Source organism: Panthera pardus, unplaced genomic scaffold, assembly GCF_024362965.1.
Source record: "Panthera pardus isolate Hobbes unplaced genomic scaffold, ASM2436296v1 HiC_scaffold_13, whole genome shotgun sequence".
In the NCBI taxonomy this organism is placed as follows: domain Eukaryota; kingdom Metazoa; phylum Chordata; class Mammalia; order Carnivora; family Felidae; genus Panthera; species Panthera pardus.
The window spans coordinates 69,294,332-69,319,996 of NW_026526688.1; the positions used below are offsets into that span (position 1 = coordinate 69,294,332).

At 35.8% G+C, this 25,665-nt stretch overlaps 2 protein-coding genes across 12 annotated transcripts in view; one reads left to right on the top strand and one right to left on the bottom strand.

The window, feature by feature from the left end:
* The window catches only part of CUNH4orf46 (chromosome unknown C4orf46 homolog), a 76,159-nt gene that overhangs the window by 13,869 nt on the left and 36,625 nt on the right, over window positions 1-25,665 (top strand). The gene's annotated exons all lie outside the window — the stretch shown is intronic.
* The window catches only part of RXFP1 (relaxin family peptide receptor 1), a 110,987-nt gene that overhangs the window by 3,965 nt on the left and 81,357 nt on the right, over window positions 1-25,665 (bottom strand). For 5 of the 10 annotated variants that reach the window (XM_019441136.2, XM_019441134.2, XM_019441133.2 and 2 more), the window contains 8 exons: window positions 16,673-16,744; window positions 14,139-14,210; window positions 10,484-10,555; window positions 7,234-7,305; window positions 6,319-6,390; window positions 4,326-4,555; window positions 1,860-2,270; window positions 684-902 (listed from right to left, as the gene is read on the bottom strand). In XM_019441136.2, coding sequence (XP_019296681.1) covers window positions 684-902; window positions 1,860-2,270; window positions 4,326-4,555; window positions 6,319-6,390; window positions 7,234-7,305; window positions 10,484-10,555; window positions 14,139-14,210; window positions 16,673-16,744 — 1,220 coding nt within the window. Of the gene's footprint in view, window positions 1-683; window positions 903-1,859; window positions 2,271-4,325; window positions 4,556-6,318; window positions 6,391-7,233; window positions 7,306-10,483; window positions 10,556-14,138; window positions 14,211-16,672; window positions 16,745-25,665 lie in introns of those variants that run through there. The other 5 variants (XM_019441135.2, XM_019441131.2, XM_019441139.2 and 2 more) reach the window with 4 other exon arrangements.

Here is a 25,665-nt window from a genome sequence, read left to right on the forward strand (position 1 = left end):
TGCTATGAACATAGGTGAACCAATGTCTGTTTGAGTTCCTGCTTATAATTCCTTTAACTCCCAGAAGAGGAATTGCTGGGTCATATGGTATTTCTATGTTTAATTTTTTGAGGAACCACCATGCTATTTTCTGTAGCAGCTGTGCTATTTTACATTCCTACCAGTGATGCTCTAGTTTCTCCAAATCCTCACCAATTTTTGCTACTTTCTGTGTTTTTGATAATAGCTATCCTAATGAGTGTGATGTACATTATTTTTAAATACCAATAATGCATTCTTCAATCATCTTTCACACTCTGGCGTCATGCTCTCTAAATTGCTATGTATTCTAGGAAGAAAAATGTCTTATGTTCTCAAAAAAAAAATGAAGTAAATATTTGATAATCATTTTCACCTGTTTGGTCATCTTAAGCATGGGATTATCAGAATTACAAAGCATAGAGTGTTATTTATTTGAGTTGTTCTTTGCTTCAATGGTAATAGGGTTTTGGGGCATTTATGGAAATAATTGAACAGCTTACTCCTGGTAAACATTTGATTGATGAACAGAGCCTAAGGTACATATAACTCTGACTTATAATTCTTAAAATGAGTTGATGTTAAGGATCTTAATTTTCTTTCTTGGAGGAACACTGCAGAAAGAGACTTGTTATTTCTTTACAGAAAGAAAAAAAACATTGTACCTGGTATTTCTACCTGAAGCAATGAAAGAAATTTCAGCACAAAAATGGGTATCCAGCATAATGCATCAGTAAATACAATAAAGAAAAACCGTTTGGCAAGGATCATCTCTTTTTTAACTTGATTCCGTATTTCAGTTGCTGTTATGGCACTTTGATGAATGCTATAAAACATGCTTCCATAAGAAAAAACTATGATGATAAATGCTGCCAAGTTAATACCTATTTAGAACACAAAGATTATTATTAATGTGATGATCATTCTTTCAAAACAAACACACATACTCTTAGCTGTTTGAATGTGAACATGTGTTTTGTTTTTTATAAGAATTATGAAGAAAAATAATGATTTTAAAAAAAAATTGACGTTTTGTTGAACTAATGTGGAATGAAGAAATTTTAATTTAAAAATGGCATGTTAGGGGCCCCTGGGTGGCTTAGTCGGTTAAGCATCTGACTTCCGCTCAGGTCATGATCTCACAGTTCGTGTGTTTCAGCTCTGCAATAGGCTCTGTGCTGACAGCTCAGAGCCTGGAGCCTGCCTCAGATTCTGTGTCTCCCTCTCTTTCTGCCCCAACCCCGACAGGCCCGCGTATACTCTCTCTCTCAAAAATAAACATTAAAAAAATCAAAAATGTCATATTAAAATGAGATTAGAGTGATTCAGTGAATATCCTGGGCCTTCTAAATTAATCTTTATAATTTTTTAAAATAATTCAATTAGTATATGTGTGTGTATATATATATGTATATATATATACACACACACATTTTTTTTAACTTACCCCTGAAACATTTTTTACAGTAGAACAACACTTGTATGTCTATTTTCAAGCCAAAGACTTGTGTGGGTGGCTACTTTGAGTTTATTTATCTTATAAGGGCAAAGAGTTAAATGTATATTTTGTTTAGTATTATTAGGGTGAATGCACGAACTACAAGTATTTACTGTTTTGTCTTTTATTAAGGAGCATGTTGGAATTTATATAAGAAAGTGGTAATTCAGGGGGAAAAAATCCCTTTAGGGGATTCTGACAGAATCCATCCCCAATGTTGATGAGAAAAACTGGCTAGAAGTTCTGAAATAAAAATGTATAAACATTAGAAGAAATAATGAGATTGAAAATGTGATTTATTCTAATATTTGAATGAAAGGGCTTATAATACACAGTTTCTTACCGAGAAAAATTGCCACGGAGTAAATCTGAGCTCCAGTACTTTCTGTGTCTTCTGAATGAAGAGGGAAGCACACGCCATTGGTGCCATAGTAGTTTTTGAAAAATTCCTTATTGGTCAATGGAATGAAAGCCACGATAAACCCAGTCATCCAAATGAGAATCAGAACTGTAATTGTTCTGCATTTTTTAGGTCTTAAACATCTAAAAGGATAGACAATGCAGATATATTTTTCCAGTGTCAGAAATGTTAGAAGTAACACTGATACTTCTGTGGATAGAATGGCCAAAGATCCTACAATCTGACAGTGAATGCTCTCCATCCACAGCTGCGCGTGCTTGTTGTATTCTCCACGAAACTTGAGATCGAAGGCTCCAATGACAAACAAATATATTCCCATTAGGCAGTCAGCACCTATAGGATCAGTAAATGTTGCGAATTTAGAGAAATAAGTAAGTATAATAGAAATAATGACAAACTAATATTTTTAGTATTAACAAAAAATACCTAATTTACTTCTATTTTGGGGTGAGGTAATTTTTTTTTAATGTTTATTTATGTATTTTGGGAGAGAGAATCCCAAGCAAGCTCCATACTGTCAGCACAGAACCCAAGTAGGGCTTGAACCCATGAACCCCAAGACCATGACCTGAGCCCGAAGTCAGATGCTTAACTGACTGAGCCACCCAGGTGCCCTTTGGGGGAGGTAATTTTTATTCTAACAATTTGTTCATGGATAAGGACCTTTTCATCAGCTCTCTTCAATACGTACTCTTATAGCACCATCTACAGCTAATTATGTAATCATTTCTCTTTTTGTTTTTGGTTTTGTTTGTTTGTTTTTGTTTTTTCCAATTTTCAAGTCTGTGTGAGCAGGGATATTGTGTATTTTGTTTTCCATTCTGGTCCCATCACCTAGAAGTGTTGAGTAAATGAATTAAATGCAATTATGTTGAGCGTTTGATTAGGGACCAATATGGGGATGTTGTTATTTGGATCCCCTCTTCCAGTGAAATGCTCCCAGCTTAACATGCTAGGGATATCATCCAAAATCCTAGAGAAAGTAATTCAGGAATTGCTGTGATAGACTAATGACTATGAATTTCGGGGTCTATAATTTAGAAGAAAGGAATAATTAACTAGTGCTCTGTAGTCAGTATAATTTTGGAGGGCTTAAGTTATTTACCCAGAGCTGGTCTAAGCAAACCTGTTCTCTCTGATTCTCTCTTCCATTTTTACATCTTTCTCTGTCTCTTTTTAGGCTCTCCCATCCCCCAAATCAGTTGTCAATGTGATGCACTACTTGGTGATTTTGCTTTTTAAATGAACATTTCATGTCAGAGAGTAGGTGAGATTTTTTTTGACTTTATAAGCATTCTATACAAACCTTCCAAAAATCACATCACTGTATAAATCATAAGGCTGGCCCTAATCCTTAAATATTGCTGTGATATTCTAGCCTTCACCAGGGAAATTTAGCATACTCAAAATTTTGTAGTTAATGATACAACGTAGTAAACAATTTCTGAATTCTATTTCTTAGATAGCTTGCAGTGAAAAAAACAATTAGATATTGGACTTTGAATGAGGCTGGGGGTAAGCCATGGACAGCATGCGTAAAGTAGAACATTGTATAGATTGATACTCACTGGAGAAAATATGGACCACTTGACCCACACTATAAACAGCCTGAGGACTGGTCTTGCTTATTTTTCTTTGTAGTCCTCACTTAACGTAATACCTCGCAATCACATTTCAAAAACTTAAAAATATTTAATTCTACCTAAAAACATTTTATTATTTAAATATTTCAAATTATGGGGGTGCCTGGGTGGCTCAGTCAGTTAAGCATCTGACTTTGGCTCAGGTCGTGATCTTACGGTTCATAGGTTTGAGCTCCACATCGAGCTCTGTGCTGACAGCTCAGAGCCTGGAACCTGCTTCAGATTCTGTGTCTCCCTCTCTCTCTCTGCTCCTCCCTGACTAGTGCTCTGTCTCTCTCTCAAACATAAATGTTAAAAAAATTCTTTTAAATATTTCAAATAATGAATGGAAAAGATTTTAGTAGCTCAGAGACCAGAAAAACAGCCATCAGTTAAGTCAATGTCTGTATCTGGACATGCAAACAAAACGGTAAATACACCTCTGGATGTAAAAATTAAAGGTTGCCATTTTATTCACAGTAAAATATTTTACCTGCTTTAACAAAATGTCTTCAGAGAAGAAAACCAATGAATGACAGCTTCTTTAATATGTATAAGGTAATTGAATTTTCTTGTTTTAAAAACGTATTTTTCTTCTCACTAAAGGAATTTCATTTTCATTGCAATGAATGTGAACACAATATATAAGCAAAAAGGAGAAAGACTTAAAATCTCATGATGCCACCACTCTTTTTACTCATTTTTGAATAGCAGTGCTTTCATATATTGCAAAAGTGTAATTCCTCTTCAACCAGGAAATACTCACAGCAGAGAGAAATGATTGACATGGCATGCAGTCTGTTCTCAGACCTGATATAAGGTCTCATACAAATGACAAAGACGTTTCCAAAGCATGTGACTGCAGATACAACCCAGACAAATACTCTCTGAATAATGCTTGCCAAGAGGTTCTCGAGAGATGAGATCCCATCAGTGTTTGGTTTACAGCTGCGAACATGTGGTGCATACCCACAGTATTGGAATTTCTTAAAATATCTGATGAACAAAGCGAGAGTACAAGAAGAATTTACATTTAATTCAGTGCCATTATACATTAATATTTCTTTCCTACATTTTCTCAATAGAAAATATCTTAATATGAGACTCACAGGAATGTAAAACATTAAGGATACTAAGTGAACTTGATTTCACTGTAAAAGAGTTTGAGGGTCAGAGCAGCAAGTGGCCATCATGAATATACAAGTGTTAGACGTGTCTTGAAACATAAACAAGCCGTTAGCATGTGATCAAGAGAATTAAAGGAAACTTTTATTGCATTTTTAGTGTTTAGTGCAGGTGAGTGCATTGTTACACAGCTCCTATTGTTGCTGAAACCAGTCTAGCGCTCCGGGGAAGAGACAGCCATATGCTTTCTCCTTTATGCTTCCATGGCTTTTCCACTATCTAGTTATGTGATCTGTAACTACGTGTTAACATGCTTATCTCTCAACCAGATTTTGGTACCTAGATGAGTGTTCAATAAGTTTTGTTGAGTTAATCCTTTCATTAATAGACTAATCTTACTGATAAAGTCGATCAGTAATTATGACTGTTACCACCAACACCAACACCACGTATTCAGCATCTTCGTATCAGGAATAAATTCTCCAGTCAACTCCATGGGACAGGTATTAACATCACCATAGGAGGAGATGAATATTCAATGGAGGCAAATTATTTGCTGTGAAATTTCTAATAAATGTAGAAATTGAAGTTCAAATCTAATTAGAGCTTTACAGTACATAGCTCTAAAGCTATGTACTCTGGCAAAAAAATAGAAATGATCTTTATAGTATAGACAGCTATAGCAATACAAGATAAAAGCATGTCAATCACAGTATATTGTCCTATTGTTTAACCCTTCCTTCCTGAGTCCCTTAGATCTGATATGGTTTCTGCCCCAATTCAGGTTTATTCCTTGTGTTGTTTCTTGGGTTTTGTGAGCTACACCATTTTCTCCCAATAAACTATGTTTGGCTTACTTTAGTCAGAGTGTTTTATGTTGTGTGCAACCAAAGAAACTTTTAAAAGCATCCTCTGTGAGGAGTTAGGAAAAACAAAAAGAATGTCCCGTGTGAGACTTAAAACATAAGCGAAATTATAGAGTGGTGACATGACACTTTGTAAATTATTGAGAATTAATTACCCTGGCATGGAGATCATTCTCATATCTGCTGTAAGATTGCATTCAATTAAGGAACATGTTCCCAAAGCATGGAATCAATGGTACTATAATACACACTGTTTGAATAAAAGATTTTTCAAAGTTTACCAGTTTATCCATACACACTTGCTCCAATCATGTCCTAACATTGGAGGCAATTTTTACTGAGGAGGATTTCTCCATACTGTCCTCCATTTACAGCAATTATTTATTTATAGTTATTTTGTGTTGCTTATGTAAATTCTTATTTTTTCATCTGGTAGCACTTATACCATGTGTGCAAATTACTAGCTCCTCAGGCAAACACCAATATGTATGATGGTGTCAGTGCTGAGGAGAGCTTATAGGAATGGGTGGGTTCCATCCACACGCATGTTCTCTGACATTTAAAAAATCACCTTGATTCTACCAAACCATGGAACAGTAAAAATCATCCCACCCCATAGCAACACTTTAAGAATAATATTGTTTAGGCAAATTAGTTTGTAGAAAATTTGATAGATTGGATGCATTGGGTATGGATGTATTAGCATAGTGCACATGGAAACATAAAAGATTAAAATCAAGGTGAAAAACAAGGAAAACATCTGCTTACATGTGAGAGAGATTCATTAGAGGTCTAAACATCCTTTGTTGGATATTTGAAATTTCAATTCCTTCTAGGCTGCTAAAAATACCAAATTAATTATCAAAATAACATATGTTGTAAGGGTGTAATAAAATGACTTTTTGTGATGGACAATTAATAAGATACTGTCAGTCAACACTGATTGTGAACCAAACATTCATCCTCAGCCTGCCCTACACACTTACTTCCCCAACTCCTTTCTGATTCTAGCATTTATACACATCTATCTCTTCTATTTGAAGTTTTGGATCCTTGTAGATCATAACACAATGCTTTATGTATAGTAACTACTCAATAAATATTTGTAGAATAAATGAACAAACATCTTTTAGACAACGTTACAATAGCAGAGGAGTTTTACATTTTGAAATTTTTCTAATAATTTTTAAATAACAATTTTTTTTCTAGTAAGATGCCATCTAACTGATGGACATTTAAATTAAATTAACTGAGACATCTTTTAGAGGCAATTGTTAGACCATAAAAGATTTTTTTGTGTGTGGTGTAAATAATGATTTATATAAGAGAATATTGCATCTTTGGCTAAAAGTAGCTATAATAAATTCTTAGATACCAGTGCTAATAGAGAAATAGATATGCAGAGATGCCTTCAGAAGATCAAAATAAATGATCCAATATAAACTCCTGGTGATTACAGCAAAATATAAAATCATTACCTAATTCTTAGTTTATAAACATGTAAGATAAAACTAATAGCTACCTGTTGGTTTATAGTGAGCACTCACATGGTTTGGTGGCACTTAACTAACATCCTGGAAAAGTGCTTCTGATTTGAAAGATTCTACAAATCTTACAGAATTTATTAGTCAGTATATAAATAATGATTTCCTCATAAAACTATCCCCATAGGTATATACTTACAGAGACTTGAGTTTGACAAGATAATCAAATTGATTTGCTTGAATTTTCTGGATTGGGTTATAGGAAAGATTCCTGTTTTTTAAAAAAGGCAACAGTAGGTCATTTCTAGAAACTTCTTAAGTAAAGAGAAAATGTATCTCGACTTTGGTACCAAAAAAAAAACCAAAAAACAAAAAACAAGTGTAGTAATAGCACTTGCCTTACAGAGCTCATTAAATATTTACAGAAATTAATGGAGATAAAACACTTAGAATAGTGCCTGGCTCTTAGGATTTTGTTAGTGTAGAGAAGGAGCTAAGACAACATAAGAATGGAAGTGAACTAGTCAAGAAATGGCTCTCACCAAAGAAGTGATAGGGTACCCTGAGAGAAACCACACATACCTCACATTTTGCCTAGGTTCTCATTTAGTTAAATGAAAACACAATCTCATTTTGTCAAAAATTGAATTAATAGAATTACCCTGAATACTTTTTCCAATAAATCTTATTCCAAAGAGTGATGTTTGTTCTAATGATTTGTGAGGCATGAAGTGAACAGTGAAAGGCTAGAGCTGGGAACAAAGAGATATAGACCAGAATGACAGTGCAGCTGAATTCTGATGGAAAAAATTTCATAATCCTTTTTGAAAAAAAACAAAAAACAAACAAGAAGCATTGAAACAAGAATCATTGATTAAAGGGGCTTCTCAGGGCAAATTCTTTTAGAAATTTATTCTAGGTTAGACCATTAGTTAAATGGAGGAGCTATTGGGGAGTGGTGATTGCAGAAAGAAGGAAAGAGAGGAAGAAAGACAAATGAAAATTGAGTTGTATAAAGGAACAAAGTGAACTCAACAGTCTAGGACTAGAAGGAAATTATCTGAACACAATACAGGCTGTCTATGAAAAGCCCACAGCTAATATCTTGCTTAATGGTAAAAGTCTGCAAATTTTTCCTCCCAAATCAGTAACCAGACCAGGATAATCCATTTTTCTTCTATTTAACATAGTACTGGAAGTCCTAGTCAGAGTAATTAGGCAAGGGAATAATAGGGCATTCAAAATGGAAAGGGAAAAGTAAAATTATTTCTGTTTGCAGATGATATGAGACCATATGTAGAAAACTCTAAAGCTTGCATGCTCGGGCACATGTGCGCGCGCTCACACACACACACACACACACACACACACACACACACACACAACTGTTAGAACTTATAATGAAATTCAGGAAAGTTGCCAAATGCAAAACCATCACACAAAAATTGAATGTGTTTCTTTACACTAACAATGAACAATCCAAAAAAGTAATTCAAAAGATAATTCCATTTACAATAGCATTGAAAGAATAAAATACTTAGGAATAAACTTAACCAAAGAAGTGAAAGACTTGACTTTGAAAGTACAGTGTTGCAGAAACAAATTTAAAAAGATACCAGTAAATGGAAAGACATTCTGTGTTTATGGATTAGAAGACTTAATGTTGTGAAGATGTCAATACTCCCCAAAGTGACCCACAGATTCAGTGCAATCTCTATCAAAATCCTAATATATTTTGTAGAGATAGAAAAATCCATTCTGAAATTTGCATGAAATCTCAAGGGACCTTGAATAGCTAAAGCAACTTTGAAAAAGAAGAACAAAATCGGAGGCTTCACACTTTCTAATTTCAAAACTTATTATAAAGCTACAGTAATCAGAACAATGTGGTACTGTTACAAAGACAGGCACATAGACCAGTGCAGTAGGATAGAGAGCACAGGGATAAACCCTTGTATATACGGTCAAGTGATTTTCAACAAGTGCACCAAGACTATTTAATGGGAAAAGGACAGTCTTCAACAAATGGTGCTGGGAAAACCAGATAGCTATTCACATACAAAAGAATGAACTTAGAACCATACCTTACATCATGTATAAAATTAACTGAAAATGGGTGAAAGACCTAAATATAAAAGCTAGAACTATAAAACTCTTACAAGAAAACATAGGGGAAAAGCTTCAGGGCATTGGATTAAGCATTATTCTTGTATATGACACCAAAAGCATAGGCAACAACAACAACAAAACAGAAAAATTGGACTACATCTAAATTAAAAACTTCAGTGTGTCAAAGGAGACCATCAACAGAGTGGAGAGGCAATTTACAGAATATAGAAGAAAGTATTTGTAAATCATATATTGAAAAGATTTAATATCTAAAATACATAAAGAATTCCTATAATTCAACACCAAAAAACAACCCAATTTAAAAAATAGGCAATAGACTTGAATAGACATTTCTTCGAAGAAGATATATGGCCAATAAGTTCATGAAAAGGTGCTCAACATCACTAACCATTAGGGAAATGAAAATCAAAACCGCAATGAGATATCATTTCACATCCATTAGGATGGCTATTATCCAAAAAAGTGTTGTTGAAGATGTAGAGAAATTGGAATTCTTGTGCACTACTAGTGGGAATGTAAAATGGTGTAGCTGCTTGGAAAACAGTATGTTTCCTTAAAAAATTAAAAATAGAATTACCATATGATCCAGCAATTTTACTTCTGGGGCTATATACTGAAAAGGATTGAAAGAAAGGTCTCAAACAGGGATTTGTACACCCATGTTCATAGCAGTATTACTCACAATAGCTAAAAGGTGGGAGGAACTCAAGTGTCCATGAATGGGTGAATGAATAAACACAATGTTTATGTTTATATGTGTATATATGTGTATCTCTCTCTCTCTCTCTCTCTCTCTCTCTCTCTCTATATATATATATATATATATATATATACACATATATATATACATACACACACACACACACACACAATGAATTATTTAGAATAGTATTATTACTAATTAATGCTATTATTCAGAGTAATAACCAGAAATTCTGACACATGCTACCACAAGTATGAACCTTGAAGACATTATATTAAGTGAAATTAGCCAGTCACAAAAGCTTAAATATTGAATGATTCCACCTAATGGGTACCTACAGTAGTCAAATTAATAAATACAGAAGAGAGATGTCAGTCAGGGGAGGTGATGGGGAGATATTGTTTTATAGATACGGAGTATCAGTTTGGGAGGATGAAAAAGTTCTGGAGATGGAAGTGATAGTTGTATAACAATATGAATGTACGTAATGCCACTGAACTGTACATTTAAAAATGGTTAAATTGGTAAATTTTATGTTACAGATATTATTACAATTAAAAAAATAAAAGAAATTAAAAATAGAGAAATGAAGTGACAAAATTAGTATCAGTCTTACAATTGTGAGAGCTCCTTCAGATCCTTAAATACTTGCGGTGGAAGATTCTCAATCTTATTACTTCCTAAATCCCTAGAGAAATAATTGCAACCATGTCATATTATTTTCTTAAGACTTTATTGATTGTACTGCAATTTGTTAGGGAACCATTATACAACTTTAAACAGTGCTATTAGTGAGTTATATTAATTACCAGAAGTCTAAACGTTTTAAAAAAGGACTATAACAGGAAAATATAAGAATAACCCATTTCGTAACTTTTTCAGAGACAAATGCTTGATGGTATTTGATCTTATCCCAACAGATCCAATTTTCTAATTTAATTAATATATGTGTTGTGCCTCTTCCCCTTTCCTTCATTCCCTTCAACCTTTTGTGTTAGAGCAGTAGTATAATTTGGAGCCTTAATTTTTTCATTTGCTTGGGTTTATTATGATTACCAAATGGAAGTGATTCTTGTGGGGTCAAGCATCTTTCACAGGTGACATGCCTGGGATCTCATATGCTCTTGGGGCAGGATACTTTGGGTGTATGTGTAGAAGTTGGGCTGCCTAGCATAGTATGACCTTGTAGCTTAGTATGACCTTGTAAGAATCGTTTTTTTGTTTTATTTTATTTTTTAAATTTATTTATTTTGAGAGAGAGAGAGAAAGCGGGCAGGGGATGGGCACAGAGAGAGAGAGAGGAGAGAGAGAGAGAATCCCAAGCAGGCTCAACACCGTGAGCGCAGAGCCAATGTGGGGCTCAAACTCACGAACTGTGAGATGATGATCTGAGCTGAAACCAAGAGTTGGATGCTCAACTGACTGAGCCACCCAGGAGCCCCTGTAAGAAGGGTTGTGAAGGTAACAGATCTTGTGGTAGCTTTGGTGGTGGCAGCACTCATGAAAAAGGTTCAGATTCTTCTAAACAAGATAACATTTCAATAGGTTTTAGTTCTCCAAAGTGATCAAGAGATGCTAAGATAAAGCCTAACCACTTTCCCTACCCATCTCCAAATCCTATTAGTTGCCACAAGGAAAAGTAGGAGAATGTATGTATTTGTTACATGAGTTGGAGTGCTTATAAATCAAAAGTGAGATTATTCAACTTTGAAGGGCATGATAGTTTTAGATTTGAGGTTCTTTAAGACTTATTGATTGATTGATTGATTTATATTTTTGAGAGATAGAGAAACAGAGTGCTCATGGGGGAGGGGCAGGAGAGAGGGAGACATAGAATCTGAAGGAGGCTTCAGGCTCTGAGCTGTCAGCACAAAGCCCAACTTGGGGCTAGAACTCACAAACTGCGAGATCAGGACCTGAGCTGAGGTCGGCTCCTTAACTGACTGAGCCACCCAGGTGCCCCTAGAACCACCCATTTTAAACCATTGCCTCTTAGAAAACATGCCATTTTCATCTTTGGAAATCGGATTTTTCAAGCCAGTGTTTAACATGGGATTCAGCAGGCTTTTGGTAGGACTAATGATTCGTCTTGGTTATGCTCTCTGCAGGTTTTCTTGCTCATTCCTTTACCCCTGAACCTGGATTAGCACTGGTTGTGGACTTCACTGTTTGTGTTTCATGTTCCCTGCTGGTTATTGATACTCACATAGAACCTGCACCTTAATGTCACCATGAAAGTTAGGATTTGGAGAATTGCTTTCTTTTTTTTTTTTTTATAAATTTTTTTTTAATGTTTATTCATTTTTGAGAGACAGAGAGAGACAGAGCATGAGCGGGGAAGGGGCAGAGAGAGAGGGAGATGCAGAATCCGAAGCAGGCTCCAGGCTCTGAGCTGTCAGCACAGAGCCCGATGCGGGGCTCGAACTCACAAACTGTGGGATCATGACCTAAGCCGAAGTTGGGCGCTCAACCGACGGAGCTACCCAGGCGCCCCTGGAGAATTGCTTTCTGATACTCACACAGTGGTTGCAAGTAGGATAAAACAAGGAAAAGTATGGATCCCATGACTAACTTGTATTTTAATACCTAGATAATAACTTTGGACCACCTGTTTGCATGTCTCCTTAGTATTGAGAATAAAATAATTTCCTATTTACTGATGATGTGGTTCAGTTGCCAGATTCCAAGAGTTGTTATAAAACTTGCTTGGGTCTAATACCTATTGAGATTTTCTTGCACATTTAGTGAATGATTGCTACTGCCTACCAAAAAATGTTTCATTTCAAAAAAATGAAAAAATTGGGGGTTTCAATGGCTTGTTTATTGATGTTTTCAAGCAGAATGCGGCATATAAATTACCTCCATCTGTCTCAGTATGTAGGTAAGGTATCCAGAGAAACATTCTAGTTTACATTCTTTAGTTTTTTTATGGAAAAGTTTTAATAACTTAATGTTCTGCCCAGCTTATTGTCAAAACATGTTGATGTGTCCACAATCCAGATTCTTTCCAGAAAACACAAAACCAAACTACAGCTGATCCTTGAACAATGTGGAGGTTAGGGGTGCTGACCGCCTTACCCCTATGCAGTTGAAAATCCACATATAACTTTTGACTTCCCCAGAACTTAACTACTAATAGCCTACTGTTGCCCAGAGGCCTTACTGATAACATAAACAGTGAATTAACACATATTTTGTATGTTATATGTATTATATACTGTATTCTTTCAATAAAGGAAGCTAGAAAAAAATAAAGTGTTATTAAGAAAGTCATAAGGAAGAGAACATACATTTACAGTTCTGTGCTGTATTTACTGAAAAAAATCCAGGTACAAATGGACCATCACAGTTCAGACCTATGTTGTTTAAGGGTCAACCGTAGTTGTTAGCTCAAACTTTAGCAAAAATCCAATTGAGAAAATTAATACTAAAACATAAAAAAATTGTCCGAAGAACACGGACTTCATCCATTGCTCAATATATATTTTATTCTGACAATCAGCTACTATGTGCTTGGGCCACAAAGCTTTGGTTTATCAGAGAGTTGTTTTTAATACTCTTTGGAATTCTGTCATTGATCTTAAAAAAGGGACATTATAAATAGCTGATTCAACTTATGTCTCTCTTCTATTATTATAGGCTGGGATGTTATCCAAGGATGTCTGATTTCTTTTGGATCCAAGATTATCTTTTGTTTCCAGAATTAGCAAAGTATGTCTTTTTGTTTTAAGGTCTCTGAATCCTAACTCTTTAGGAAACTTAAAAACAAATGTGCTGTTCCTCTCTAGCAATGGGACAGAGGATGTATTTTATTTATTAATTTTACCCTGACTTTATTATTTAGCTATGTTTCCTTTATCTCCTTTTCCTTGGGGCACCTGGGTGGCTGAGTCAGTGAAGCATCTGACTCCAGCTCAGGTCGTTATCTCGTGGTTTGTGAGTTCGAGCCCTGCATCTGGCTTGCTGATGTCAGCATAGACCCCGCTTTGGATCATATGTCCTCCTCTGTCTCTGCCCCTCCCTTGCTCATGCTGTCTCTCTCAAAAATAAAAGAAAAAAAAAATCTCATTTTCCTCAATACTTATTTTATATATATTTTAAAGTGTATTTTTCTAAGCTGTCTGAGTTCATTTATGGTTCAAAGTGTATACAGATAATGCTAGGAAAAGAGATAAATATTTCTCAAATGTATAAAAGCATATATATGTAACAAGTGTGAACTAAAACAATAGAAAGAAAAGTCTTATCAATATATGCATAATCAAACTTACAGTTCATCTAGCTTTTGTAGAGGTGCAAAAGTATTTTCACTTAGATGATTAATTTTGTTTTTCCTCATTACCCTGAAAGTAAAAAGAAAAATATGTTGTAGCTCTTTGAGGTAAGTGATAAATGAGTTTTTGGAGAGAGGATTAACAGCCTAAAAAAAGGAAATAATTATATATAGTGATTTGCACATCAAGTATCTTGTAGTATGATAAATTACCCAGTCTTGTTTTAGTCTTAAATTTCTCAAAATTTTTAATGATGAAAAAAAATTATTTGATTTTTTAAGTGAGGTAGGGAAGAATTCTGCAAGGGAGTTAGTGAAAACTTCAACGCTTGAGAAAACAGACTGAATATCATGCAACCGAGAGCACAGGGAGCTGTTATAGAACTGCCTCTTCTCCAGCCTGTATCGCATGTCTCTCTAACAGAATACCCTGCACACAAGCACTCACACACATTGGAGTTGATGTGATTTAGAGCGGAGTTACCTAAGGAAGTGTAATCTAAGCTGGACCAATTCAGAAGATCTCTAGTTTGGGATGTTGAATCAGACTGTATATAATTCTTGACCAGTTCATTTCTATCTTTCTTTTATTTCTTCTTTCTTTCTTTCTTTCTTTCTTTCTTTCTTTCTTTCTTTCTTTCTTTCTTTCTTTCAAGTTTATTTATTTTTGAGAGAGAGAGAGAGAGACAGAGTGCAAGCAGGGGAGATGGAGAGAGAGATAGAGAGAGAGAGAGAGAGAGAGAGAGAGAATCCAAAGCAGGCTCCAGGCTCTGAGCTGTCAGCACAGAGCCCGATGCAGGGCTCAAACCCTCAAACTGTGAGATCATGACTTGAGCTGAAGTTGGATGCTTAACAGACTGAGCCACCCAGGCACCCCTTGATTCATTTCTGCACTGATCTTATGTGTTCTGAATGTTTCCAATTCTTTAAACATTGTGAGGCACGACCCTGGAGGTTGGTCTTGTCCCATCCTAAAGTATTTATTTCCTCTCAGCTCTCCAAATCATTATCATCTCCTGCCAGGATCTCTAGACCAGAAAAGAGCAAGCACCTGCCAAGAGGAAATTCACAAATGATATCTTCACAAAGAGGCTTCTTTAAAAACAAATACAAGTAGAACAACAAAGAAGTTGTAAGTTTTTCAAATATCTATTTGGTCTATGGCCTTTAGTTGCAATTTGGTTTCCTTTGGGCAGTTAGTAGGAACTGTTTTTTGCATGACTGATATATAAGCATCCTGCACCCGAAGACTGCTGAGCTCATTGCACAAGAGTTCAAACATCTCAGTGACCTGAACCCATTGGAATGGGGGGAGCATACCGGAGAAAAAATTATTGTATCAGTGGTAACTATTGCATTGCCTGTACACAGGGGTCCTAGTCTTTTGGTTTCTAGTATGGATTTCTAGATGGATTCTAGTGTGGTTTCCAGATGGATTCTAGTATAATGGTTTTCAAACTTTTCCCATGGTAACTACACTTAAAAAAATGCATTTTACGTTGGGACACGACAAACACCCACACAAGCCAAGATTTATAAAACAATACATTTAATGATCCAAATTGTGCTGCGACATTTTTACCCAATTCAATTCAACTTTCATTAAAAAAGCTAATCAGGAGGTACCATATTGCTTTCATCATCCACTTGTGAGTTTGAACCCACAGTTTGAAAAACACTGATCTGAGAAACTGTAAATGAGGCAGTTGTGTTTTCATATTGCAAGACACCTCAGCATCCTTCACTTTCATGGGAAAAGCCATGTGAATTTAAAATAGGCCAATAGGGGCGCTTGGGTGGCTTAGCTCATTAAGCGTCTGATTCAGCTCAGGTCACTATCTCACATTCTGTGAGTTCGAGCCTTGCGTCTGGCTCTGTGCTGACAGCTCAGAGCCTGGACCTGATTCAGATTCTGTGTCTCCCTCTCTCTCTGCCCCTCTGCCATGAGCACTCTGTCCCTTTCTCTCTCTCAAAAGTAAATAAACATTAAAATAAATAAATAAATAAAAATAGGCCAGAGAGGCAGATGGAGAAATTATACCCAGTAACATTCTAGAGTTTATCCTGGTGTCCACAATTATAGCGTTAGAGGTGCAGACATTCTGCAGTGTTTTAAAAAAATTTAGTTGTAATGCAATTTGTCCCCACAATCTTTACAGTAATAATTTGCAAAGGGCAAACATTCTTACAGAATACGACTAATTTGGTGTTTCTCAAACTGAGATCCAAGGAGAGATTTTAGGTGGTCTGTGAACATTTCTTTCCATTAAAGTGGGTATCACTTAAGTTCGAGAAAAACAGGTCTCAAATAATACAGTACCGTTGCGATGATCCATGTTATGTTGTGAATCTTTGTTAAGCTTGGTTTGAACTCCAATAATTTTGCCAATATGCTTCAGTTTCAGAAAATTTTAAGTCATCAGTGAACATTTGCCATAATTACTGTGCATGTTTATGCTAACTTATGTTCACATAAATGATTCATTTTGTTTGTAAAGAGATAGGCCATCAAAAGGATAAAACACTACTTACAAAACAGTTAAATTACTGCAGGAAATAAAAGTCAAATTTCTTAAATTATGGATATGGTTGCCTTCAAAGTCCCTGAAACATAAAAACAAAAATAATAAAGCTAAATTTTAATCATAGAAATAAATTGATCAAGAATTATTTGATTTCTAATAAAATATCTTTTTTTCACATACTGTTTGTTTCATATAGATTCTCATATGTAGCCACTTACATAATAACTGAAATAATATATATATGTAATGCTTCTTTTTCTGTGTTCATAGTAAAAATGTTTTGAGTCATATCTGTATCATATGTTCATATAGGCACATATGTTATCCTGAGAAATGTGAAGAGAATGAGAAGTCAAATTAAAAAACTTTGTTATGATAAATATCCACTTAACAGACATTTAATAGTGATCTGTATTAAACATCTGTCTAGAGGGTTACCAATAGCATTCCTCTAAGTGGGGTGACCCTATTTGCTACACTCTGTCGAAGATTTTATTATCCTGCTGCCAAAAAAATATCTCACCTCTAACTCCCTTGCCTAAACACCCCCTGGAAAAAATCTCAATAGCATTTTACCACTGAGAACACCACTGTTTGCTTTATTGTATTGCCACACAAGCCAATGCTATCCTTGGCTTTACAATTTCTAATTCAGGGAGATCAGTGTAGACCCTACTTACACTCCCTTGCTGTGTGATGCTATGTCACCATCAGAAGTCTGGTCTGAGCAGTGAAACTTGTCAAAAAACTTATGTTTAGTGTCTCTTCTTCATGGTAATCATGAAAGCATCCTTTTATTGCCCGTCTTTTATCTTATTGTTAGGTTTATCGTGGAAGTTTGTAGGAAAGAGTTAGCTGAGGTTAGGGATATACTTTCAGGAATAAATACTTGTCCTTAAATCTACTCTGTCTACCCCAACACTTAGTTTACTCTTCACCATATAATATAGAGCTATTCAAGAATAATTGTGACGAAAGTATATGAGCTGAAGTGTGACACAGCTACTAAAATCTGCAGGGGAAACATGGGTAGCATTAAAAGAAGTACCTATATTCTGCTGGCTAGGTCACATGTGGGAAAATTGGTTCTATTTTGGGCATTGCAATAAAAATAAATGTTGACAAATCAAGGAATATTTGAACAATCTGGAAGACCAAGATGTAAGGGGTTTAGAAACCAAGTCAGTTGAGGAAAAGGGTGTATTTGTAATGGAAAAGGGCGAAATAAGAGAGATATATTTGAAGTCAGGCTGTAGAAGATATTATAGGGTTCTCCTATGTTGCATCAGATTGCAAAATTAGATTTTCTGGTTGAATGACACAAAATATTTAAAGTTCAACCTCACAATCTATAGTGTCTAGAGAATAAGCTTTTTATCACTACAGATATTTAGCAGAGGAAATATACTGTAATTCAAGAATTTTGTAGATAGGATTTCTGTACTATACAGAATATTACATTAAGTCTTAAATCTTGATTCTAGGTCATCCTTCTAAAGAAAAATTCTACTAATCTATTAAATTGGAAATTAAGTGCTTATGGTACTGCTTTTTTTGGTCATCAGCTTTGGTCTAAGCTTTTGGTCGCTCACAATATATATTGTCAGTAACAGAGACTGTCCATTTCTTTCCTCTTTTACTGTCATTACCACGAGTCTGCCACCAGATGGTGATGCTCTCTTAAGTCTCACACAGTATTCTTAAGGTGAGTTGATAACACTTTTCTTGTTAGCTACTATTGTAACTTTCTTTTTCCTATTAAGCGAACAAAAGCATTTAAGTTAGTATTAATTCATCATTGGTATAAATCAGTAAGAGGTACACATCGAGCCATAAATTAGGGACTTTTGACTAAATTGTTAGTTTAATTTTGAGTTTATTTTAACATTTATTTGGGAATTTGTTTTGGCTTTCTTCCCACAATTAGAGGTTTTTATCCTTGATACACAGGGATCTGGTTTGAGGCATACAAATCTGCTTCTTGTTCCTTAGCTCCAAGCTCTAAGGGAGCTGACAAGGAGTGTTTTCATTACTTTGTGTCTAGATTACTTTTCCAACTTAATGAGCCTCTGATTCTACCCATTTAATTTTTTCCCTTTATACATTGTCATTAAGTTTGGCTAATCTGGTCATTGGTTGAAAGTGAAAATATGGTTCTTTGATCTGAAGAACAACAAAAACAAAACCCCAAAGCATCAACAATCTTGGCTGTTTCTTCTCAACTTCCTCTCTTATCCCCTAGAATGTAGTGGCATTCTAAACACGCAAATATCGTAAACCTCTGCTTCCTCCCCTACCTTCCAAAACCTTTCTGGCTCCTGTTTCATGGAGAAAACTGAGGTGATGAAGCGGGGAGAAGCCCTTGACCTTCTGCCCAACATCTACAAACTTACCTGTATATGCACCTGGTCTCCTTCTAGTCTCAAGAGGAAGAGATGACCCTTCTCCTGCTTTAGGCTAATCCCTCCATCTGTTTTCTTGAGTTTGGCTTATGTATGTGTATGTCCTAAAATATATGGTCAATTTTGGTGAATGTTCTTTGGACATTCTTTGCTTTCAGGTTTATTTCTATCAGAATTAGGTGCAGGCACATATAACAGACACCCAACTATAACAGCATAAATACACAACTACTGTTAAGCAGTCCAGGGCTAGTATGGTAGTTTTACAAAGTTGTTAGAAACATCTTTCATATTCACTGTTTACATGCCCTTGTCTTCATGGTCCAGGGTGATGCTAAGCTTGAGCCATCATATCTACGTTTTCTGGATAGCGAAAGAGAGGGAGGGGCTGCCTTTTTCTTTTTAGGGAGATTCCCCAGAAGTCCACATGATACTTCTTCCACATCATTAATTAGAGCTTAGTCATGTGGTTACATCAAGATGCAGGGAAGTCTGGGAATGTAGTATTTTAGCTGAGCACACTGATGTCCCAAATAGATCAGTTCTGTTATTGAGAAGTACATTGCACTTTGATATACATCAATTAGAGTTAGTTCATTATGTTATTTAGTTCTTCATATATCCCTTTTGGTTATACTTGATATTTCACGGATGAAAAGAGGTGGATTATTATGTCTTATTCCTTGTGTATGCCTGTTATTCCCTTTGGTTACTATATGAATTATTTGGTGGACATATACTATAATGTAATGCCTTTTATTAGAAATTGCACCTTGTTGGGGCGCCTGGGTGGCTCAGTCGGTTAAGTGTCCAGCTTTGGCTGAGGTCATGAACTCATGGCTTGTGGGTTTGAGCTCCTCTTTGGGCTCTGTGCTGACAGCTCAGAGCCCGGAGCCTGCTTCATATTCTGTCTCCATCTCTCTCTCTTGCCCCTCCCCTGCTTGTGCACTCTCTCTCTCTCTCAAATATAAATAAACATGAAAAAGATAATAAAAAAAAAAAGAAATTGTACATTGTAGCATTTAAATTAACTTAGTGTTGCTTAATGCAAATTGGCCAGAATTTTATTTATTTAGATAAAAAATATGATCCCTGCTTTTTAAATTTTGATTTGCATCTACATGGAATACTTTAGGCCAGCCTTTTATTTTTGATCTTTCTTAATCACTTAGATATAGTTTTTTGTTTGTTTTTTTTTGTAAACAGCGCTGAATTAGGTTTTGTTTTGTGAGCCAATTTGAAAATCTCTTTTTCTTTTCAATAGGTAAGTTAAGCCCACTTAAGTTTATTGATATGACTAATATATCTGACTTAAGTCTTCTATTTAAAAATCTTACTGTGTGGTGGTGTGCCTGGGTGGCTCAGTCGGTTAAGCATCTGACTCTTGATTGTGGCTCAGGTCATGACCTCATGAGTTCGTGATCTCATGATCTCACGATCTCATTCATCCAGTACTGTGGTGGGCTCTGTGCCGAGAGTGCCAAGGCTGCTTGGTATTTCTCTCTCCCTTTCTCTCTGCCCCTCCCTTGCTTGCACATGCACATGCACGTGCGCTCACTCTCTCAAAAATAAACATTAAAAAAATTTAAAAATATTACTATATGGTTTTATAGGTTAAAAAGCTTTCAACAAATATAAAAACTCTTGGGGCGCCTGGGTGGTTCAGTCAGTGGAGCGTCCGACTTTGGCTCAGGTCGTGATCTTGCGGTTCGTGGGTTCGGGCCCTGAGTCGGGCTCTGTCCGGATAGCTCAGAGCCCGGAGCTTGCTTCGGATTCTGTGTTTCCCTCTCTCTCTGCCCCTCCCCCACACGCGCTCTGTCTCTCTCTGCCTCTCAAAAATAAAGAAAACTAATTAAAAATTTTTTTAACAAATAAAAACTCTTAATATTTAGAAAGATTTGTATATTCTATTGGTTATATTTATAATGATAATTTTACCCAATACAATCTTTCTTTCTTCTTTTTTTTTTAAGTGTTTATTTATATTTGAGAGAGAGAGAGGGAGTGAACCTGAGTAGGGTAGGGGCAGAGAGAGAGGGAAACAGAGGATCTGAAGCAGGCTCTGCACTGACAATAGAGAGTCTGATGTTGGGCTCGAACTCACGAATCATGAGATTATGACCTGAGTCCGAGTCAGGTGCTTAATGGACTGAGTCACCCAGGCACCCCAATACATTGTCTTTCTTAGAGAATAACAATATTTATTAATTTCCTATAATAAGAAATGATAAAATGAGTATATATTATTTTCCTTTCTGCTCTTTTACTTCTCTCCCACCATATGATTTTGATCAGTTATATGCTTTTTATTAATGTTCACCTTAGGAATCTTTCACCTTAGGAATATCAAATATCTGCATTTTAGTGGATTTGTTGGTTTTAACTGGTGTCTTATGACTCCTAGTTAGTTTTCTTTATACTTCTGTGGTTATCATCTTAATCATTTTGAAATTTTTTTTTTTTTTTCAACTTTTTTTTTTTTTTTTAATTTATTTTTGGTACAGAGAGAGACAGAGCATGAACGGGGGAGGGGCAGAGAGAGGGAGACACAGAATCGGAAACAGGCTCCAGGCTCCGAGCCGTCAGCCCAGAGCCTGACGCGGGGCTCGAACTCACGGACCGCGAGATCGTGACCTGGCTGAAGTCGGACGCTTAACCGACTGCGCCACCCAGGCGCCCCATATCATCTTAATCATTTTGAAACTGTTTACTCATTTAAGATTATTAGTATGTCTTCTTGCTGAATTGACTCTTTTATCATTATGTGATATACCTCTTTATCCTTGGTTATAGTCCCTGTTCTAAAGTCCATTTTTTTTCAGTATTATTTTGTAGATGATAAAGTTCCTTCTCATCAGTAGAAAGGGAGCAATGTTGTTTTGCAGTTCTATATCCTAAGCATAATATTGTTGGAATAGAATTGTAATACATGTCTCTTCGATGACTTTTTCTTTATAATTCATATTATGTTCTTGAAACTGAGCCATGTTGATTGAAGTAGGGCTGGTTCATTCATTTTAAATGTGATATATGTATCACATTTGATTTTTTCTGTCTGTTTCCACATCTCCAGCACCTTGCTCCATAGTGTATCCCTATCATTGTCTGTATTTTCAAATTCTTTATACCCACTTCTCCTGCCTACAAATAAACTTGCGTTGTCTCATATAGGAGTAAGTTTAATTTACCCTCTTGATCTCTAGTTTACCTTTGGCTATTGCCTCATGTGCTTATTTATTACTTATATTTCTAACTTGTTGAATTTCCCAACTTCTGTTGTGGTGTTTACAGTTTTTATTTTTTGCTTTGAAAGAACTATAATAAAGGCCTTAATCTATTGCCTGTCATGTATCTTGCAAGCAAATTATCCTGGGCTGTCATATGTCTTTTATTTTATGTGTATTTTTCCACTAAATCAGTTAAAGAATAGACATATTTTTTTACCAACACATCTATCAGATATTTTAGTTTATGCTTTGCTAAATTAAAGTTCATGTGCAAGGTAGAGGCACTTTATTTATTTATTTATTTATTTAAATCCAAGTTAGTTAACATATAGTGTAATAATAATTTTGGGAATAGAATTTAGTAATTCATCACTTACATGTAACACCCAGTGCTCATCTCAGAAAGTGTCCTCCTCCTTAATGCCTCTCATCCCTTTAGCCCTTCCCCCTATCCAACACCCCACCAGCAACCCTCAGTTTGTTCTCTGTATTTTAAGATTCTCTTGTGGTTTGTCTCCCTCTCTGTTTTTATCTTATTTTTGCTTCCCTTCCCTTATGTTCATCTATTTTGTATCTTAAATTCCACATATGAGTGAAATCATAATGATATTTGTCTTTCTCTGACTGACTTATTTCGCTTAGCATAATACACTTTAGTTCCATCCATGTTGTTGCAAATGTCAAGATTTCATTCTTTTTGATTGCCAAGTAATATTCCATTATATTTATATATACCACTTCTTTATCCATTCATCAGTCAATGGACATTTGGGCTCTTTCTATATATACTTTGACTATTGTCCATAGCACTGCTATAAACATTGGGGCACATGTGCCCCTTCGAATCAGCACACCTGTATCCCTTGGATAAATGCCTAGTAGTGCAATTCCTGGGTCGTAGGGTACTTCTATTTTTAATTTTTTGAGGAACCTCCATACTGTTTTCCAGAGGGGCTTCACTAGTTTGTATTCTCACCAGCAGTGCAAAAGAGTTCCTTTTCTTCCACATCCTTGCCAACATCTGTTATTGCCTGAGTTGTTAATTTTAGCCATTCTGATTGGTGTGAGGTGGTATCTCATTGTGGTTTTGATTTGTATTTCCCTGATGATGAGTGATGTTGAGCATTTTTTCATGTGTTGCTTGGCCATCTGGATGTCTTCTTTGGAGAAGTGTCTATTCATGTCTTTTGCCCACTTCTTCACTGGATTAATTGTTTTTTGGGAGTTGAGTTTGATAAGTTCTTTATAGATTTTGGATACTAACCCTTTATCTGATATGTCACTTGCAAATATCTTCTCCCATTCTGTCAATTGCCTTTTGATTTGCTGATTGTTTCCTTCACTGTACAGAAGATTTTAATCCTGATGATGTCCCAAAAGTTCATTTTTGCTTTTGTTTCCCTTGCTTCTGGAAACATGTCAAGTAAGAAGTTGCTGCGGCTGAGGTCAAAGAGGTAGTTGCCTGTTTTCTCCTCTAGGATTTTGATGGCTTCCTTTCTTACATTTAGGTCTTTCATCCATTTGGAGTTTATTGTTGTACATGGTGTAAGAAAGTGGTCCACATTCATTCTTCTACATGCCACTGTCCAGTTTTCCCAACACCATTTGCTGAAGAGACTGTCTTTACTCCATTGGATATTCTTTCCTGCTTTGTTAAAGATTAGCTACCCATATGGGGCATCTGAGTGGCTCAGTTGGTTAAGCGTCTGACTTTGGCTCAGGTCATGATCTCACAGTCTGTGAGTTTGAGCTCTGTGTCGGGCTCTGTGCTGACAGCTCTGACGGAGCCTGGAGCCTGCTTCATATTCTGTGTCTCCCTCTCTCTCTGCCCTTCCCCTGCTCATGCTCTGTCTCTCTCTGTCTCAAAATAAATAAAAACATTAAAAAAAAAGATTAGCTACCCAAACATTTGTGGGTCCATTTCTGGGTTCTCTCTTCTGCTCCATTGATCTTCATGTCTGTTTTTGCGCCAGTACTACACTGTCTTAATGATTACAGTTTTGTAATACAAATTGAAGTCCAGGATTGTGACACTTCCAGTTGTGCTTTTCTTTTTCAGGATTTCTTTGGCTATTCGGGGTCTTTTCTGTTTCCATACAAATTTTAGGATTTTTTGTTCTAGCTCTGTGAAAAATGCTGGTGGTATTTTGATAAGGATTGCATTGAGTGTGTAGATTGCTTTGAGAAGTATAGTCATTTTAACAATATTTGTTCTTCCAATCCATGAACATGGGATGTTTTTCCATTTTTTGTGTGTCTTCTTCAATTTCTTTCATAGGCTTTCTATAGTTTTCAGTGTATAGATTTTTCACCTCTTTGGTTAGATTTCTTCCTATGTATTTTATGGTTTTTGGCACATTGTAAATGGGATCAATTCCTTGATTTCTCTTTCTGCTGCTTCATTATTGCTGTATAGAAATGCAACTGGTTTCTGTACATTGATTTTATATCCTGTGACTTTGCTGAATTCTTGGATCAGTTCTAGCAGTTTTTTTTGTGGAGTCATTTGGGTTTTCCACATAGAGTATCATGTCATCTGCAAAGAGTGAAAGTTTGACTTCCTCCTTTCCAATCTGGATGCCTTTTATTTCTTTGTGTTGTCTGATTGCTGAGGCTAGGACTTCCAACACTGTGTTGAATAACAGTGGTGAGAGTGGACATCCTTGTTGTGTTCCTGACCTTAGGAGGAAAGCTCTTAGTTTTTCCCCATTGAGGATGATATTAGGTGTGGGTCTTTTGTGTATGGCCTTTATGATGTTGAGGTATGGTCCTTCTATCCTTACTCTCTTGAGGGTTGTTATCAAGAAAGGATGCTGTATTTCGTCAAATCCTTTTTCAGCATGTATTGAGAGGATCATGTGGTTCTTATCCTTTCTTTTTTAATGTGATGTATCACACTGATTGATTTGTGGATATTAAAATAGACCTGCATCCCATTAATAAATCTCACTTGATCGTGGTGAATAATTCTTCTAATGTATTGTTGGACCTGGTTTGCTAGTATCTTGTTGAAAATCTTTGCATCCATGTTCATCAGGGAAATTGGTCTGTAGTTCTCCTTTTTAGTGAGGTCTTTGGTTTTGGAACCAAGGTAATGCTGGCCTCATAGAATGAGTTTGGAAGTTTTCCTTCCATTTCTATTTTTTTCTATTTCCTTCCATTTCTATTCAAAAGAATAGGTGTTAACTCTTCTTTAAATGTTTGGTAGAATTCCCCTGGAAAGCCATTCATCCCTGGACTTGTTTGGGAGGGAGATTTTTGATTACTGATTTAATGTCTTTACTGGCTATGGCACTGTGATTAGTTTTAAAAGAAATGAATACTTATAAAGCAAAAATTATTATTACTGGCATTAAAATTGGGATAATGTT